The sequence below is a fragment of the Typopeltis vanoorti genome, chromosome 21 (assembly GCF_054136105.1).
Source record: "Typopeltis vanoorti isolate ZY-2024b chromosome 21, IOZ_Tvanoo_1.0, whole genome shotgun sequence".
NCBI lineage: Eukaryota > Metazoa > Arthropoda > Arachnida > Uropygi > Thelyphonidae > Typopeltis > Typopeltis vanoorti.
The window spans coordinates 6,742,538-6,761,134 of NC_143569.1; the positions used below are offsets into that span (position 1 = coordinate 6,742,538).

An 18,597-nucleotide genomic window follows, 5' to 3' on the forward strand; every position below is an offset into this window, starting at 1 on the left:
AAGAAACTGATTGATTCAGGTCGGGAGGTATGGTAAAGTTGTTTGTAAGGATAGAAAAATAAGAACCTCCATGATGGATACAAGAAGTGTTAAAAAGCAGTTTTGGAAAAGAAAAAAGCGTACAAGAAGTTCCTGGCAAATATGTCCGTAGATGCCCTACCCTAAACGAATACAGAGAAAAATGTAAGCGAGCTAAGCTATGTGTAAAAGTAGCTAAACAAAGGTCATGGGAATACTTGGGTAAGAATATAGAAAATAAATATCAGGACGGTGGCAAAATGTTCTGTTGAAAAGTCTTAGAAATGAAAGAAAGAGTACTGGAAAAGGAATCAAAGATGATAAAGACCACATAAAAACTGAATATAAGGATATCCTAGATGTCTCCAGTAATTACTTTAAAAAACTGCTAAACGAAACAATTAGTGGCAGAATCATGCTACTGAATTTTCATATCAATACTTGAGTTATAAAAGGCCATCAAAAACTGAAAATGCGGAAAGATAGCTGGAGGAAATAATATTCGACCAGAAAAGCTGAAGTATGGAGATACGAAGGTTTTACAGTGGCTACACTGCATAATTCCGAGGGTCAAATTCCAGAAAACTAGAGTAGATCTCTAACAGCTTCTATTTATAAAAAAGGGAATAAAGCTGAATGTGAGAATTACACAAAAATTTCTTAACTAAGTATTCCAGGTAAAATTTATGCAAGCATACTTGAAAAGAGGTGGAGAAAGAGTGTGTAAGAGAAACTTTGAGAAAAGTTTCTCTTACACACTCTTACACACAAGTATTCCTACTTACGTTTTGTAGAAGAAGTTGAAGGTTGTTTTAGTCCTTTCACAATTTTTCATTGCATTTTACCTGCAGGACTTCTATCGATTTCATATATGGGATTTGCTGGCTACTTTTGTGTTTGAAAGTTTTCTTTCTTTTTTTTTTTTTTTTATCAAAACACTTGTTTACAATCACTGTTTTGTGACGTGGTGTTATGGCGTTGAGAGGTCTCAATGCCGATACATAAAATGACCGCAGCGTAGAAAACATACAGTTGTTCATTAAATCATTTAGTCTTCATCAAGAGTTTAGTCTACCATTAGTGATTCCATGCACTACCACTTGGATCAACACACTCAGGTATCCTTCATGCACAGCCCACGTTAATAAACCTGACAGACAGGGTTCGTTCACTCCACAATACAGATTTGAATTACTCTTGGCCCAGCACGCCTTGGTTCATGTGAATCCATGACAGGTATTCAATTGCCATTAACAATGGCTTGTTGGCCGCATGTTTTAAACGTTATTGCATGAATCTCTGCGCATCACATAAAATTACGTGTCGATTGCTCATGTCTGCTTGCATATACATAAATAGTTTTTAGGGTCTATTGGCAAGATCAGTTATCCATTCTTTTCAAGGCACGTCAGTTGTTATCAGCCAACATTTTAGGCTTGCCTGGTCGTAAATTGGGGTTAAATATCACTTATCGATGGACTTCCATTTCTTTACTGTCAGCAGTGAACATGGGAATGCTTAAAATGTATGCTGCTGAACATTATATGTGAACAATTTCAAATGCTGTTAACTTTTAAGACAATTGTCATGTTGTTAGCTTTACCGTGTACTCATTATACTGAAGACTATTTGTTATCTTATCATTTTCTCTAGAATTCTAGAGAAGATTATCATTTTCTCTAGAATTGAACGGTTGTTCATTAGATCAACCGCAAAAGGGTTTTTCGTGATAGTAATTAGAGTGTTGTTGCATCCATCTTATCTTTAACAACGCTCTCCTCCGCCTTCAAATAGAAACACTGATGTGATATCATTCATACTTTCCAGAAAGAAAGAAATTTAGATTGAGGGAATGCAGTTTGCAAAGCCTTGTGAACAAGGGAGGAGAAGGGATATGATTTAGACCTTTAAGTTGGTAAAGGTTTTTTTTTTTTACCAGGTTAATGTTGAACAAATTTTTCGTAGAATGAGAGAAGATAGAACAAGGGTCATATCAGGAAGTTTTATAAGCAGATTGTAATCAGGGGCATTTGCATGGAGAGTGGTTTATCAGTGGAATGATTTGCCTGAAACTGTGGTTAATGCAGATACATTTAAGGAGTTTAAAGCGTGATTGGATGGGCTTTGTGTGCAACAGTGTATGCCGCCTGCGATGAGTCTTTTGACTCCATGAGGTCTGGTGTTAATAACACACACACACACACACACACACACACACACACACACACACACACACACACACACACACACACACACACACACACACACACACACACACACACACACACACACACACACACACACACACACACACAGTGTGCATAACATATGAATTACTGTATGTAATGTATATATAACGGCAACGAAATATATATATATGTATGTATATATGTATATATATATATATATATATATATATATATATATATATATATATCATATTAATTCAAAAAATGCAAAAAATTCAAAATATGGTTATAATCGCAAAACAATTGCCTTAAACTACACAATCATAACTTTAAATTTATAAAATTAAAACAATTCTGCTGTTAGTGCAGATATTTAAAGATCTGCACAAACAAGAAATCCTTCAAGTGTCTGCTATTATACTTAAAGAAAAACTTTGAAATGATGTAATCTTTGAAATGGTTATATAGTTCTGTGTAAATACACGCAGAATATCATGCAGTTAATAATTTTCTAAAGACAAATTCAGCCCATCTAAAAAATAATCAATACTTCTCTCTTCTTAGAAATTTTACTTATTTAAGGAGACTAAACGTCAAACATGAGCAATTATCCAATGTTAACATAAAGTATTCTACATTCTCCATACACTCTACCATTCTCCAAAGTCTGCACCACTATATCATCGGAAGGCGGCCCAGCTCCTTTCGCATTATAAGCTTGAACGATAATGCTGTATTTAGTGAACTTTCGAAGATTGGTTAGGTGACTCTCTTCCACAAAACTCTCAACTTTGACTTCCAGTGTTTTGTAAACGTAGGGATCTGAAGAATCGAGTGCTTTGTAGCCAACGTAGTATCCTTTAATGACACCATAAAGAAGTTCTTTCTTCGGAGCCTAAACAAAGTAAAAATGACTGTAAATTGCAGTACATTTAAAACTGAATTTAATCTTCCGTAGAACTCTAACTAACACCACTCGGGATTCATAACATCATATGAATACTGAAATCTTTTAAAGAAATAAATGTAAACATTTACTAAATCGCAAGAGTATCCCATTTTAATTGAATGAATGTATGAACAGACAACTAATATCTTTCCTAAAAGACCACGTGTTAGAAAATCAAACTCCAGGAGTTGTAGAACTCGATTAAACTCATTTTTTTTCAACGTACATAATTAAGAGATATAACGTGCGATGTCACCAATATTTCTACTGTCTCATTCGATTGGTGCATGAGTTTTAGTGCTATTTTTAAGTCTTTTCACTGGGTCACTTTTAAAAATCGTATTAACTTTTATTCTCATGAAATTTTAGCCAAAGTCTTCCCGAATAACTGGCCTGGTTGGCCGATTGGTTAACGTATCAGCTCTCCAGTCAAAGGCATGGATGTTCGTGATTGTCCTACTAACCAATTACCATATGTACTGCTGTGACCTGTGTCCTCGCGCAGTATGACATTTGATGTCTTTGCCATAAAAATCAAAAGCGAAATAAACTTCCCAAACAGTATGCGTACCTCGAAGCGTGGAAGGAGGTTTATTTTTCCCCAAGGGCACTTTAAAAAATGGTTCAGCCGAATTATTGAGAACAGGCTCTGCACCGAAACAACTGGATATAACGGTCGATTCTTGCCTTAGAATTATCTTCGTTAAGCAGCTCGTTATTACGAAAAAGATATAATTATCTTATGCAATCATAATACTCCTCGTTGGCAAGCGAAAGTAACTTATTTAGATTTTAGGTATTTAAGACAACACTTTTCCTTGAAAAGTATTATTCAAAGAAAATGTTTTAAAAAGGAAATGTTCCGTTTCCAGGAATAATAAAAAAAACGATTTTTTAAAGATTTAAATGACCATATATAGGAGTCATTGTTTTCAAAGAAATTATTAATAAATAAATGACACTAGTGATAAAATATATACAATATATACACTTTTAAACTCCTTCGTCCATAAGTCAAAAAACGATTTGAAATGTAAATAATTCATAACTAATAAAAATTTCCCGCCTGTGTCTTTCATTATACAAAAAAGAATAAAACAAATTAATACATAAAAAGTTATAAAATCTTTAAACCCTCTCGTGACTTATGGGCCACCCTATATAAAAAGAATGTTTCATTATTATCAATATCATTATTTTTCTTTCATTCTCAGCTACTTTACATTGCAAACTAATAAATATGACATTCATGCCCCTTGATTTTGCTAAACGATGATAGAGAGGTAATTTTAATTAAAGTTTTAATTCTAAGATTTTAATTAAAATATACATTATAAAAAAATGTAACTTTTGATTGAAAGCTTAGGCCGCCGGTTCGTTCATTAAAGATAAAGCGTGGGGATTATTTAGACGAAAGAGATGACGAGTAGTATAATTTTTCACCAGCCTCTCAAATGGCTATGAATATTTAATTCAGAAGAATGATGCCGATCAATTTATATAAGGGATGCCTACAACAAATCATGTTTAATCCTATTCTGCTTTCTAATCTTTTTTTGTTTTTTAATGTCTGATGAAGGAATTATCCTAGGAGTAACAACTTATTTATTGCCTTAATGAACAACTCACCTATATTCAGAATTTTCCAAATATGCAAGCTTTAAGAAATTATAAATAAAATATATGATACAACTAAAGAAAAGCGGATGTCTCTGAGAAACCACTGCACTGTTTTGCTATCATAGCTGTTGTCGATGTCTCCAAGCTATGATAGCAAAACATAATTTGGTTTGTTCTCTTCACTGATTTCTGTTCCGATGTTTCAAGAACACAAATTAACAGTTATTTAATAAAATCAACTATATAATACGCAATTATACCACATAACTTCTGAAGAATAATATAAATAACGACAGTCAATTTATCATGGTAAAATTGTACTTATTATTAATACTTTAATTTTTTAGACATGAAACATGATTTAAAAAATATGTTAAATTTAGGAAACGCCATATATAAAGCTGAAATTATACTTATTATTATAGAAATGAAATGTTATAACTAGTTACTGAAATATTTTCTATATATATCTCTTTCTGTTAAATTTCATTTTCCATCACCAGTATATTGATGCACAGAATCTCTTTTGTCTAACCCCTTCACTTTTTATTGTTATTTTATAGTTGTATTTGGCACTGTGGACATTTTCGAGTTTTTTGTTTTTTTTTAATTATTGTGCGACTTAGTTTATATTTTGCAAAATATAAAGTTTTGAAGCGTATTAATGTCAAAGGCATGCCATGCTAACAAGAGATAAAACTAATAGGCCAAAGAATTTCTTGATGTTTTACAAATGCATTCTGGTTTTTCTCGCCATACAATGCCAAGTTAAATGAAATAGCAGGCATTGCATGGATAAAAATTGCCTACGTTCAAAGCAATGATAGTAAAAGCAAAATAGCTGTTAAATTAATAAAAGAATTGCCTATCAAAGACTCGGACTTAACATATGATACCTGTAAGTCTTAAATCCGTATTATCATATTTATTTTATTTATCACTGTGATCCTTATGGATGAGCTAAAACTGCTGTCAAATTTTTGGCAGCAGTTTTAGCTCGCCAGAAAACAAGGACGCCTGCCTTTATTTACAGATGAATTATTATTGCTGACAAGGATAATTATAAATTTAAAGTATGGAAACATATTAACAACAGCCTCCTCGAAGAATACTGGAATAATGTTGGAAAACAGATAATTTTATTTTTCTCAATTTTAACAGAAGAAAAATGGAGTTATCTATACCCAAGATAATCCTTAACACAAAGATAAGGAAATCTCACATGCATTATTCCTATAATTCATTTGAGAGTCGTTCGGTAAATGACACTAAATTTTGGGATGCAGTATTCATTCAGAGATGATCTTCAATGGGAACGGAGACCTTCAAATACTCAGAGCTAATCCATAATACACTTTTTAACGTTATTTCTGCTTGATATGTTTTGATGAAATCCAAATATTTGTCAGTCAAGAAAAAACCATTTACAATAAATCATTCATTTAATTTTGTATGACAAATTGTTCCTTATCCACTCACGTCGTAGATTCTAGAAGTAGCCGATGTTGATTATACATCGCATAATTATACCAACGTGGTTATTTTGGTCAATATAAAACTTGCGACAAATTTTTGAAGTTCTTAAATTTACTTAAATATAAAGGGCCAATAGGCTTTATTTCGGCGATATAAACATTATTTAAATTAAGAGGATATTAAATCCCACATTGTTTTAAAACCGAATAAGAAACTCAAAGATTGGAATCAGAGAGTTTCATGCCGAATATAGAATAATAAACTATAAAAGTACATAATGTAAAAACACATTTCCTAGGAAATGTATGCTGTTATTACATTATGGTAGGAGGTCACTACCCAGACCGGTTTCAGCCTTTATTGAGGCTTCATCAGTGAGTAGCTAGACCAAATTAATACCAAAGTGTATAGCGAAAAGAACTTATATACTCTGCTATACGAGTTGTCAAGTTTCTAGGAAATATGTTTTTACATTATGGAAAATACCAAGAATAGCGATCAGAACTTTACCACCTTTGCTGCGAATTGCCCGAGTTTGTACTACATACTAGGACTACTTGCATTAGCTCACGCTAGTAATCGCCGATACTTTTAGAGTTTATTATTCTATATTCGGCATGAAACTCTTAAATTTATTTTTTTAAGAACTATAGCGATAAGTTACACTTAAGAATGCGAGTCAACACACACACACACACACACACACACACACACACACACACACACACACACACACACACACACACACACACACACACACACACACACACACACACACACACACACACACACACACACACACACACACACATACTTCCTTCTCCCCCACAGACTAATGATTGCAGATATGATATCTGATGTAACAAAACTGAATTTAAAAATAATACAAATAGTAAAAAAAACAACCTTTCATGGAGCAAATAGCTTAAAAAATCAATATTAATGCAAGAATACAACTGTTGATTTATTGTGTATATTACTGTGTACATATATGACAATGTGTATATTATGTATGCATAATAATCAGTAAACAGATTTAATACTCACTAGATATCAAACATTAATTTTGTTCACTGTTAACAAACGAATATTAATTCTTAACTAACTTCCATCGTATATTCAGTGCACTGTACCTCAACTTTCACATAGCAATAAAATGGAGATAATAATATATCATTATTTTTAATGTTATTACTATGAACGAAAATCTGTAAACGTATAGAACGTTAACATTGTGACTAAGAACTGTTTCTCTTTTTTTATTAAATGTATGTCTATATATATACACACACGTAGAAAAAGACATGCACAATATATTTTTATTTTTTATTTACTTTTATGTAGTTCGTAAACCCCTGTCTACATACCTAACATGAATTTTTTAATCCACTTCAGTCCTCCAACACGAAGAAGATTACAAACATCCATGCCCACGGCGTGGTGGTTGCAGAACCGATGTGCTAACCAGTAGACTAACTAATTAGACAATATGGTATTCACATTTATTTCTAAATGTAATTTCAAGCGTGCACCCCCACTCTCCCCAAGATAGAATTATGAGTTTTGTATTGTCATTTCTGAGCTTCGAATATCTAGTCAATATATAAACAACACTTTTAAAAGGGGTTTGACAAATATAGTCTTTTCTTTAAGTTAAATTTCTGAGGCTTTGATTAAAGATAAATAAAAGTTATTTATCTTAAGAAAATCCTCACATTCTTTTCATGTTTCCTATGAGATGCAAAGCTTTTAATTTTTTTTTTCAGAATATTTCCTTATGTTTTCGAGGAGGAAATGATTCGCAATATACTTCCATTATATAAGTTACGAGTCAACTCTAGTTTCCGGTGGCTGTATACAGGAAAAACACATGCAAATATGTGTGCAAATTAACTAAAGAGACACTCTAAAATAAAACACTAATGGAACTCCATAAGCAACGGAATGCGAATGCAAAGTAACCATGGAACGCCCGATGCATTTCGTCTTTTTTTTTTTTTTCTGTATTTCGAACTTTAATGAACTCCGCCTACTTGACGGAGAACAACAAAGAGATGCCGAAAGCAATCAATCCTTTCCTCTGATGTTTATACGCTGAAAAGAACATTTATCCCAGCTTAGAGCCATCAGACGAGCTTTCTACCAATGGAAAACAACAGATGTGTATTATTCTTATCTTGGACAAAAGGAAAAACAAGTTCCTTTGATCAAATTTTCCACTTATCTTCGCCAGCTTCTTTCGTATCCAAAGCATCAATAAAGTTACGCATCGCATAATTCGAAACAAATTTATTTCCATGATCCCTATGCAAAGTACTTACAACCAATAAGATTGAGAGAAAATGTAGGATAAGAGCAAGCTGTCTTAAAACAAGAATATGCTCGGTCACATTTATTTATTATTCCCTGAGATATTCCTATTTGCAATAAGCTCCACTTAATTTCACTAGATTAAGAATAATCCAAATCCTGCAAAAATACTAAGTTTATTTACTACACATCGCCTCTCTTCTCAAAGCGAAATTTAATCAACACTTAACTTTTTATTACTATGCGCCTCTTAAACGTCGAGATAAATCTGGATACGAAGCTCTAAAACCTATTGAATAACATGGATAAGAAGTGCAATTTTGTATCACTATTTCATCCGCATTGGCCTGAAGGGAGGTTAAATTAACGAGAGCAGAGGAGATGAAATAATTTTATTCAAAAGTTGTATAACTGAATATTTTTTACTCTAAAGTTGGTTATTAAGGTTAGGGGAATTTCTATTATATGTCCACGTCTTCAAATTTATACTGTGGTAACTCAGCGAATTTGATGATATTTTTCACTGCGAACTAGATAATTTGTCTTAATGGCAAACCGCGCTGAAGATGGAAATTTTGTTAGTCTATGAGAGACTATGGGTATTATGGTTTTATAATGCAGGTTGTTGTGTAACGAATATTTTGTCCAAATTCCTAGATGATAATTATCCAAGTACTCAAAATGGCTTCGCGGATCGTATGGTAGATTTGTTGTTGATGTAAAGAAGCAACTCCGAACGTATAAATGCATCGAACTGATATTGAGGCAACAGAGTAACAGTGCATCTCATTGAGTACCACTCCTGTCAGTTTACCATAAAAAAAAATAAATAAATAAAATAAAAACTGGCTTTTACGTAAAGGCATAGTAGGCAAACGAACCCTGACGATTTGAGGAGTGAAAAAAGGGCATCTGGTATGTAAAATTCCGTTTCAGTTATCCTACATAGCGTGAACATATGGAACCATCATTTCAATTTAAAGAGAAGAGTGATGACTGACATTGTATTACATTAAGATTTAAAGTCAGCATCATGTGGTTCTTAGCAGCATTACCAAAGTCTTCTCGTACTTACAACCTCGCTGACGGAGTCCCTTGTCTGAAATATAACACTTGATTCGGAATTCTGTTATGGATTGGATGTTTGTATTATCTTTATATGTAGATGCTTTCTTTAATCCGGAGAAAGACTCCTCACCTATTTATTTGAAGCCTAATATTCTTGAAAAAATGGTCCTCCTTAGTCGATTGGGAAGGATTTCTGGAGTTTGATAATACCACATAAGACTTCTCTTGGAGTGACTTAGGGATCTAACTTTCCTTAGCATAATCAACCATATAGTTTTCATTCACCAAAAATATAATTGTACGTTTCCGTTCAAGGGCATTACTTCTCACCCTTACATTTGCACATACCGTATTGATGCCAGATCCATACATACAGATTTGGAGTGTAGCAGTAAATCCTCTATAAGAGAGGCCGTATTATAGGGAAGAGAAAAATCATATTAATTGGCGATTCCCCTTCCCAGATTCACTCTAATCACATGCATTCACATACCTCCTCACTCCACTTTTTAAGACTCTAATAGCACAAAAAGCTGCTGACCGACACCCGTTTACTATCCAGCTTCAAACCTTACCCAACTCAGATCATTCCATTTGTCTTTGGAAAAGTTTAACTCAGTCTTCTGTCTTTCCCAAAGACTACCACTTTCAACTGTTCAAAATCACATGAAGAGAATATGTTATTTTCTTAACTTTAGCGTTTGGAGTTGGATATGTAGGTGCGTATAAACAAACAATGCAGGCAGAAAATTGTACACAACCGATGTCTTTTTGAAGATGAAGATTCTTTAATCCAAGGTTTATGACCATAGTAATGTGTGGTGCGGAGGAAGAGTGGATTGGTCGGTGATGTTAATTCGTCCAGTTAAGTATTTAACAAATATTAATTTTAAATTATACATAGCTGGAAAAAGTAATGTTCAAAAATAATAATTCCGAACCCTTCGCTACCGAAATCAAGGATCGACGAGATCTTATTTCGGTAGCTAGATGCGCTGTGTTTTCTACGTCTTTTTAATAGCAAGAGGATTAGGTGTTTGCGGTAAAGTAGCATCTATATAGGTTCACAAATACAACATAAATATACCGTTACCGGGTGCTCTTTAGAGTGTGCACTGCAATAGTGATATCTGCAATGTTTTTATTTCATATAACCTGAAAATAATTAAATACGCGCGATACATACTCACTAATTGAGTACTTGTGACCCGTTTCAGTTACTTAGAACTGTACAATTAGGCTAATGGTTTTCGGGAATAAGTGATGAATTATTAAATGGCAGAAACTTGCTGTGGTGGGTGTGAGTTATAGCACAAGAAGAACTATTATTTTCCAAGAACCGTATACCTAACGCAAAAGGGAGTGTCTAACATTATGTGCGGTAAGACCCATTTCTTGCGTATCAAAGGAGAAACATATAATCGTATTCTAGAAATATAATTCTATGCACTCATTAAAGTTTGATGAAAAACAAAATGAAAAAAATACGATATGTTTTTATATATTTATTTTTTTAAGGCATTTATTTTATAAGGACACAGTTTGCAGCTGGAAAAAAAAGGTTCGATATCACAATTGTCTAAAGAATTTAAAAACTACCGCCAGTTGCACTATCCCAAATAATTTATAATGATTGTCTTCTACAATAAACTTGATCTTAACCTATAAGTGTTTTGTTTGTTGAAAGTATAAGTGTCTTTGTTTTATTCTAATTGTTTGTCACTTCTTTTTATATATTTATTTTGACTTGTGTACCTTTATAACTGCATGCAGATTGCCATACGCTAAATAAATAAATAAAATAAATAAATCTACAATACAAATACTTCCTATTGTAGTTTATAGACAACTATTTCAAGGATATGATCTAATAATGTATGCATAATATCATTAGGATTATAATAAACTAACAGGTTTTAAATATCAATTGTGCTTATATAACTGTAGTTCTTTTGTCAAAGAATAGAACTTTGGTTTCTTCACAGATGCTTTTAATTGAATCGTTTCACTGTTTCTTGAGCATAACAAGGAATACTGACGTTCTTAAAGGAGAATGCAGCTGTTAATTACAAGAGTCTTTCCTTATACGTTAAGGGAATCTCTTTGATTTGTGCTAGGGTATATGAATAATGCAGAGAATTCCTTTCACTAGACAGTATTTGTCACGAGTTGTACAAATGAATGTAGTTGAAACTTCAACGTCTTTCTTCGTCCGCTTTCATCTACTATGAATGCTTAGATATTAGTATAAAACAACTAACGTATAAAACGGCTACGTAACTCGTAATTTCATTTCTGTTTTATTCATAACAGTAATTAATAATGTAATTCAAATCAATATCCAAAATAAAAGTACAACGCCTTGGATATATAATATACACACAAAAAAAAAAAAAAAAAAAACCTCTCACAGTCTGTTGAAATTAGGGCGAGAAATGTTAACACTATAATAATTCTTTACGTAGTACGATATTGCATCATACATTAAACAGTACACTGTACATTGAACTTAGCATTTCATCAATGTATATAAACCTATTTTTCTTATTAATTTATCATTGTTTAGCTAGCGGGAATACTAATAAAGTGCGCAAAATCCTTAAAAACGACGCGGAAATGTATGCCATACAAATAAACGAATCACAAGTTTAATAATTAAGCAATCCGATCACTCCATCCATATTATCAGATACGAGGATCAGAGTTTGGACGTAAGTATTTTAAGGTACTGTACATTCACTAGTGACATAAATAAGCACACAGAAAAATAAAAAAAGAAAGAAAGAAAGTTGCTGTAATTTTAATGGTAAGACTTAGGAAACACTCGTGTGTAGAGAAACGTGTTTAGGGTTTGCCCACACACTAATTTCGTTAACTTAAAGCAAAAAATGGTGCATATTGAAAATTCATAATCCATATTGGCGGAATTGCTATACACTGTTTAATAAAATATTTATATCAATGGCTTTAGGAAGGAGAGTAACTACCATTCATACACTAACATGCAAACTATTAAATATTACATTGTAGTAAACTAACAGATATAAAGCTATTATACTGCTGCAAAACCGAAGCATCGTGACGTAGGGAAATTATGCAACGTGATTATATACAGAGTAATTTAATGTACTAAATTCAAGACTCGCAGCAAGACAACACATTAGTCAAGTGATTAACGTACATACTAACTTGATCGCGAAAGCAGACGTGAGAAGTGATGATGCTGATAACACAGGCCTGCGATGGAAAAGTTGTCTGAGAAGTAATAATTGATTCTTATAGATTTTTAGGTGATGAGAAAAAATAAAAAAACAGTAAAAAATTCCATCACCCACCAATTTTACCGTATTTCTAATTTTATCGTTTTTATTAGTAGTATTTGGATTTAAATTCAGCGATTTGGTATTTATTTTCATTTTCCTTTATTTACAGCTAATTAGTTGTATAAGTGCTTTTTGAGGTGCCTTTTTATGGTAAATAAAGAAATTTTCATGGAACCTCTCATTCTTAAGATAGGAGAGGGGGGAGGAAATGCAGATAAAAGTGCAGGTGGCTACTTTGAATCTGATTCGCCGAGATAACGGATGATTTTCCTGTCGTCACAGGCACATTTTCTTATGTGACGCTTTAGTTGAACTTTAGTCGTTGATTACTAAGGTTATCATATTTCTGAAAGGTGACATATTTTCTAAGTTACTGTGAAGATTTAATTGAATGTGTTTGCGGTGTTTTTAATGTTTTTACGTAGTGTCGTGTAATAGCGTTCATGTCATTCGTTAAACTGTGTTTTTAAGTGGTGTTTGCAATGGCTTCAAGAGGTTGCAAAAATTCACATAACAAAGAGGATACACCATATACCCGTGATTTTTGTGCGAGTGGGACAGCTGAGATCCAGAGCAACATCGGATCAAGAAGGAATGGCCAGAAAGAGTCACATTAGAACCTGGAAGTAAAAATGTGTTACACGAAACTTTGGTTGCTCGGGAAAAAATTCTTTTACCCCGCTTCACATAAATCTGGGATCAATGAAGCAATTTGTCAACACTTTGTCGAAAGAAGGAGTGTGTTTTAAATACATCTGTGCAAAATTTCCGGGATTATCTACAGCAAAACTGAAAGAAGGTATTTTTATCGGCCCGGACATCAGGAAACTTATTAAGGATAAACCGTTTGAATACAATAAAATGGCAGATGTTGAAAAAGAAGCTTGGAAAGCATTGAAAGGGGTGGTGACTAAAGTTTTAGGAAATCACAAGGACCCCAACTATACAATGATTGTGGAAGACATGCTACAGAAATTCAAGGATTTGGGATGTTCCATGAGCTTAAAAGTGCACTTTCTCAACTCTCATTTAGACTATTTTCCTGATAATATGGGAACTGTCAGCGAACAGCAAGGAGAGCGATTCCACCAAGATATCAAGAAGGTATCATGGCAGGTGGAATGTCAACATGATAGCGGACTATTGCTGAATGTTGCACAGAGATGACCCGGGAAAAGAATTTCACAGAAAAAGTTCAAAAAGAAGCTTTGAAGGAAAAGGAAAAATACACCACAACTTAATATGAAGCATGTACTAAATATTAATCTTTAATTACTTTAATTAAAACATTTTTTCCAATACTTTCATTTCAAAAATGTTTACGGAAAATTTTAAATACTGTTATTTTACTTAATATAATGTGTTTTAAAGCTATTTTACTGTAATATTGAGATCCATTTTGCGAAAAATTCTTACGTAAGAGAGAAAAATGGATAGATATTTGAAATTAGCGGTTAAAAATAAATCAGAAACAGTTAATAGTTTCCAGATAACTTTTAATGACTCGAATTTTGCAGGCCTGTGTAACTTAAGAGAAAATTTAGGAAACTTTTTTAGTTTTCTATTTAGTTTGTAGTTAGTTTTCTAACTAAATCATTAAGTTTTCGACCATAATTATTCCTTCATCAAGTATACCGATTATGCTCAAAATACATCAACAAACCGATTCTGATACTAGAATTTGGCGTCAAAAATGTACACGAATTGAAGAAAAATTGAAGTGTGCATAAAATGCATGTGTTTAATCTTAAGGGATATCAAAGTGATATAATTTATCACTTAGAGATCAAATTTTAATTAATTCAGTTAGCCAGTGAGGAATTATTACTATCATGATCTAAATATTTTATCACATTTTTTTCCAAAACATCGATCCAATTAACATCAATTCTGTAACCTGTACGTAACGTAGTGTATTCTCTGAATCTTAAAATTCTACACACCCAGAGTGAAGTTACTAAGATAACTTAAATATAGTTTGGTTCTTTGCGCTGCTGAAAATAGTCGTACTGAAAAAGACTCGCGATGATTGGGCGAATTTTCCAAATACCAAATTTTAACAAAACATTTCCAAATCGAGTTTAGGAATTAATTATTTGCGGAAATACGATCAAAGGAGACCGAAAGGTGTAGATGCAATACTCAAATGCACACAATAATAATTTGGCTATGCTGACATACAGAAGAATCATGGAGGAAAAGTGATTCTGAAAGATATTCTGATAATCGGAGGCATGATTGAAGATAAACCCACAACTGATAGTTCTTTAGTGTGGTTTTTCTTTTTATACTTTTTCAAGTTTCTTCTTTACCTTATATGCTATTTAATAAATAAATATTGAATTATGCTGAAAGCATATTTTCAGTAAAGTTGGCTGAGTGGACTGAATTTCTTCTCTCCGGACTATGGTTTCGATTCTGTATAGTTACTGTGTTTTTGAATGTCTTTACGTTGTGGATGACGACCAGCTTGATTATTAAAGGCACGAAATGACATATAAAAATAAATGTTTACTCTCTTGGATTACCTAACTCTCAACTAGGGTATTAGTATGCTATTAGTTTAGTTTTTATTAGGACTGTCTTAAATTTTGGATGAAACGGTTCAGTGAATGTGCAGATTGATTTTTTTACAGCACAGCCCTTTTATTGACCGCTAGAGTGTGTTGTAATCGCAGGTACAACTTTCGAGTTGGATGACGCAGCAGTATTCGTTTGGCAACCGTTGAAGTAAGAGTGTGTGAGTGGAGCGTGTCAAAATTTGCGTGGAGAATTTTCATGGAGCAAAGCGCTGCGATGAAATTTTACTGTAAATTAGGAAACGCTGCTAAAGAAGTGTACCAAGACTTAAAAAAGGTTTACAGCGATGACCATCTGAGCCGTGCACAGATGTTCCGCTGATTTTCAAGGTTTAAAGAGGGGAGGGAGTCCCTGGAGGAAGAACCACGCTGTGGACAGCCAGTTTCTGCACGGAAAAATGAAAATGTAGTGAAAGCTAGGGAAAGTTGCCCATGACGGGCGAATAAAACTAGGCTACTCGCTGTACAGCTTGGTGTCAGTAAGGAAACAGCTAGATTCATCTTAGAAAGAGATTTGCATAAGAGGAAGATTTGTTAGAGGTTTGTGCCGCACACGTTGACACACGAACAGAGAGAGCACCGGATTGCATGCTGTCAAAATTTCATCCATGCAGTCGATCAAGATCGTGATGTGTTGCAAAGAATTTTCACCGGTGATGTAAACCGGTGTTTTCAATTTGATCCCAAAACGAAACGCTAGAGCATGGAATGCAGTGGAACGTCTTGTCCTCGGCAGAAGAAAGTCATGTTGTAAAAATCAGGTGCCAAGACAATGGCAATTGTTTTATTCGACGCTTGGAATTATCCATCGCGAATTTGTTCCTGGGGGGTACCACAGTGAAAGGTCAGTGTTATTTGGGAGTGCAACGTCTGTACGCCCTCATGCGAAGTGTCAGGAAAGATCTGTTTCACAACATTCATTGGTTTCTGTTGCACCACAACGTGCCCGCGCACTGTGCACTACCTGTGAAGTGGTTTGTGGCTTCGCAGTCGATCTGTGTAATCGAACATCCTCCCTCCCTATTCGCCAAATTTGGCTTCCGCAGACTTTTTCCTCTTCCCAAAGACGAACTGTGCCTTGAAAGGGGAGCGATTCAGCTACATTGAGGACATCCAATACGGTGTTATCCAGACACTGAAGGAGGTTCCCGTTCAAGACTTCCACCGTTGTGTGAAAGTCTTCCTCCACACGTTGTGTAGAGTTGGAGGGAAATTGTTTTGAATCTCTGTAATAGACAGTTACAAATATAGTTATTTGTTTTCATGTAATTTAATTTTTGTCTCATGACTTAACGGGAACACTGTGTATGTAATTTATCCTGCATGAATAAATGAATGATGATTTCATTTAAATGGACACCGTTTTTCGCATTTTGTATGAATCAAGAACATTTACTGTAGTTTATATTGGCAAATTTCACATGAAATATTTTAATGCCATCATCTTTAAAGCTGACATGTGCGTCTTCAGTCTGCATCAGTTTGAGCTGCATTCTTTTCTCGTTTGAGTATTAACCACACAGAAAAACACTTAATATTGGTAAATAAATTCATCTTATCATTTCCAGGAAGAAGCCTACATATGTCCACAAAAAGTCACTTAAGATAATGGATCTGATGGAAAATTTTGGCTCTCTTAAAAGCTAAAATGATTTTTTGTGCAGCATCAGTAATTTTATGAAGATCAAGTAATTCAGCAAGCAAGCAATTTTTTGCAGAGATTTAAGTACTAACGAAGGACATTTTTCTAGCGATTAATGTCATATTAATTACACGTAGTAAAAACTTTGTAGGTAAACATGGTTCATCAAAGGCTGTTATTGACAAAAATGATCAACAAATAAATCGATTTAACAAAGCTGTATGATTATAATAATGAATAATATTCGGGGAGAAAACTTTACAAAATACTAAATATTTGGAGAGCTAAGTTATCCTGAAATCCAAATAAGTTTTGCTTCCTATTTTGCTCTCTAAGCTGATGTTTCTTATCATGAGATTTTAAATACAAAGTTTCTTTAAACAAACTATTTGTCTTCTAATTAAAAATATCTGTTAATAATTATAGTCTTCCTCCAGACAGTGTATTTCTTGTGCTTATTTTGGCACATCCTTATCTCACCGTACTTAGCGAGGTTAGAATCGTTTCCATGGGACTGCTGCTCATATAGATATTATCTCACTCTGTATTTGATCTGGATTACATGGTGGTAGATCTCTGTTGCAGGTACATTGTACATCATCAAATAAAGTTCCTGGACTAATATTTAAATGTGACATTTGATGATGGAGAAGGCATATTCTGTTAGACCCAAAATGTAGTGTCACAAGGTGTGATATTGTAAGAACGATACGCTGTTGTGCGGGGAGAGTCCCTACTTAGCAGTTTATCCATCTTATTCAGAAACAATGTTTAATTAGATTGTGGCATTCAACCGTCGGGCCACCAGAATAAAGAAACCTAATTCCAGAACGGAAAGTTACGTGGCATAATGGGCCCATAAATGTATGTTATTGATCATGTGGCTGCTAAAAACCAGTAACCGGAACTGGGATTCTTCGGACCAGATTTTTTCAATTCCTCGAGTATGATTCTTGCTTTGGCTACTCTTACGAATGGTGTTTTGGTTTCTGGCTTAGAGCAGCGGGTTTCCTTCAGGTTTTCTACTCTTACGTTCATTCCGTTACAGGAAACAATGAACTGTGTTACTCTATTGTACAATGTTTTCCAGGACAATGGTTAATTCATTTTGCAAGACCATAAATTCTTGAAATCTTTACAAATCTTACATACCTGGAACGCACATGCTACTGCCTTTGACAAAAGCAGCGTTAGATTCTTTGGATAGACATATAATTTATATAATTTAACCAGTTTTAAATACTAAACGAATAACAATATGAAATTGACTCGCACACAAAAGGTTTTCTCTAAGATGATTCTTTCTTCACAAATTCGATGCTATGAACATCTACATAAAGGTAACGATGCAAATTAATAATACCGTTTTATTCTTATATCTCACAAATCATCAAAACTGACAGAGAACACCGATTATACACAA

The 18,597-nt window shown here is 33.7% G+C and overlaps 1 protein-coding gene across 1 annotated transcript in view; it reads right to left on the minus strand.

Moving 5' to 3' along the window:
• The window catches only part of LOC150094606 (cell adhesion molecule Dscam1-like), a 313,219-nt gene that overhangs the window by 61,345 nt on the left and 233,277 nt on the right, over window positions 1-18,597 (minus strand). The window contains exon 17 of the mRNA XM_090411602.1: window positions 2,862-3,102. Within this exon, the coding sequence (XP_090267728.1) occupies window positions 2,862-3,102 (241 nt within the window). The remainder of the gene's footprint in view (window positions 1-2,861; window positions 3,103-18,597) is intronic.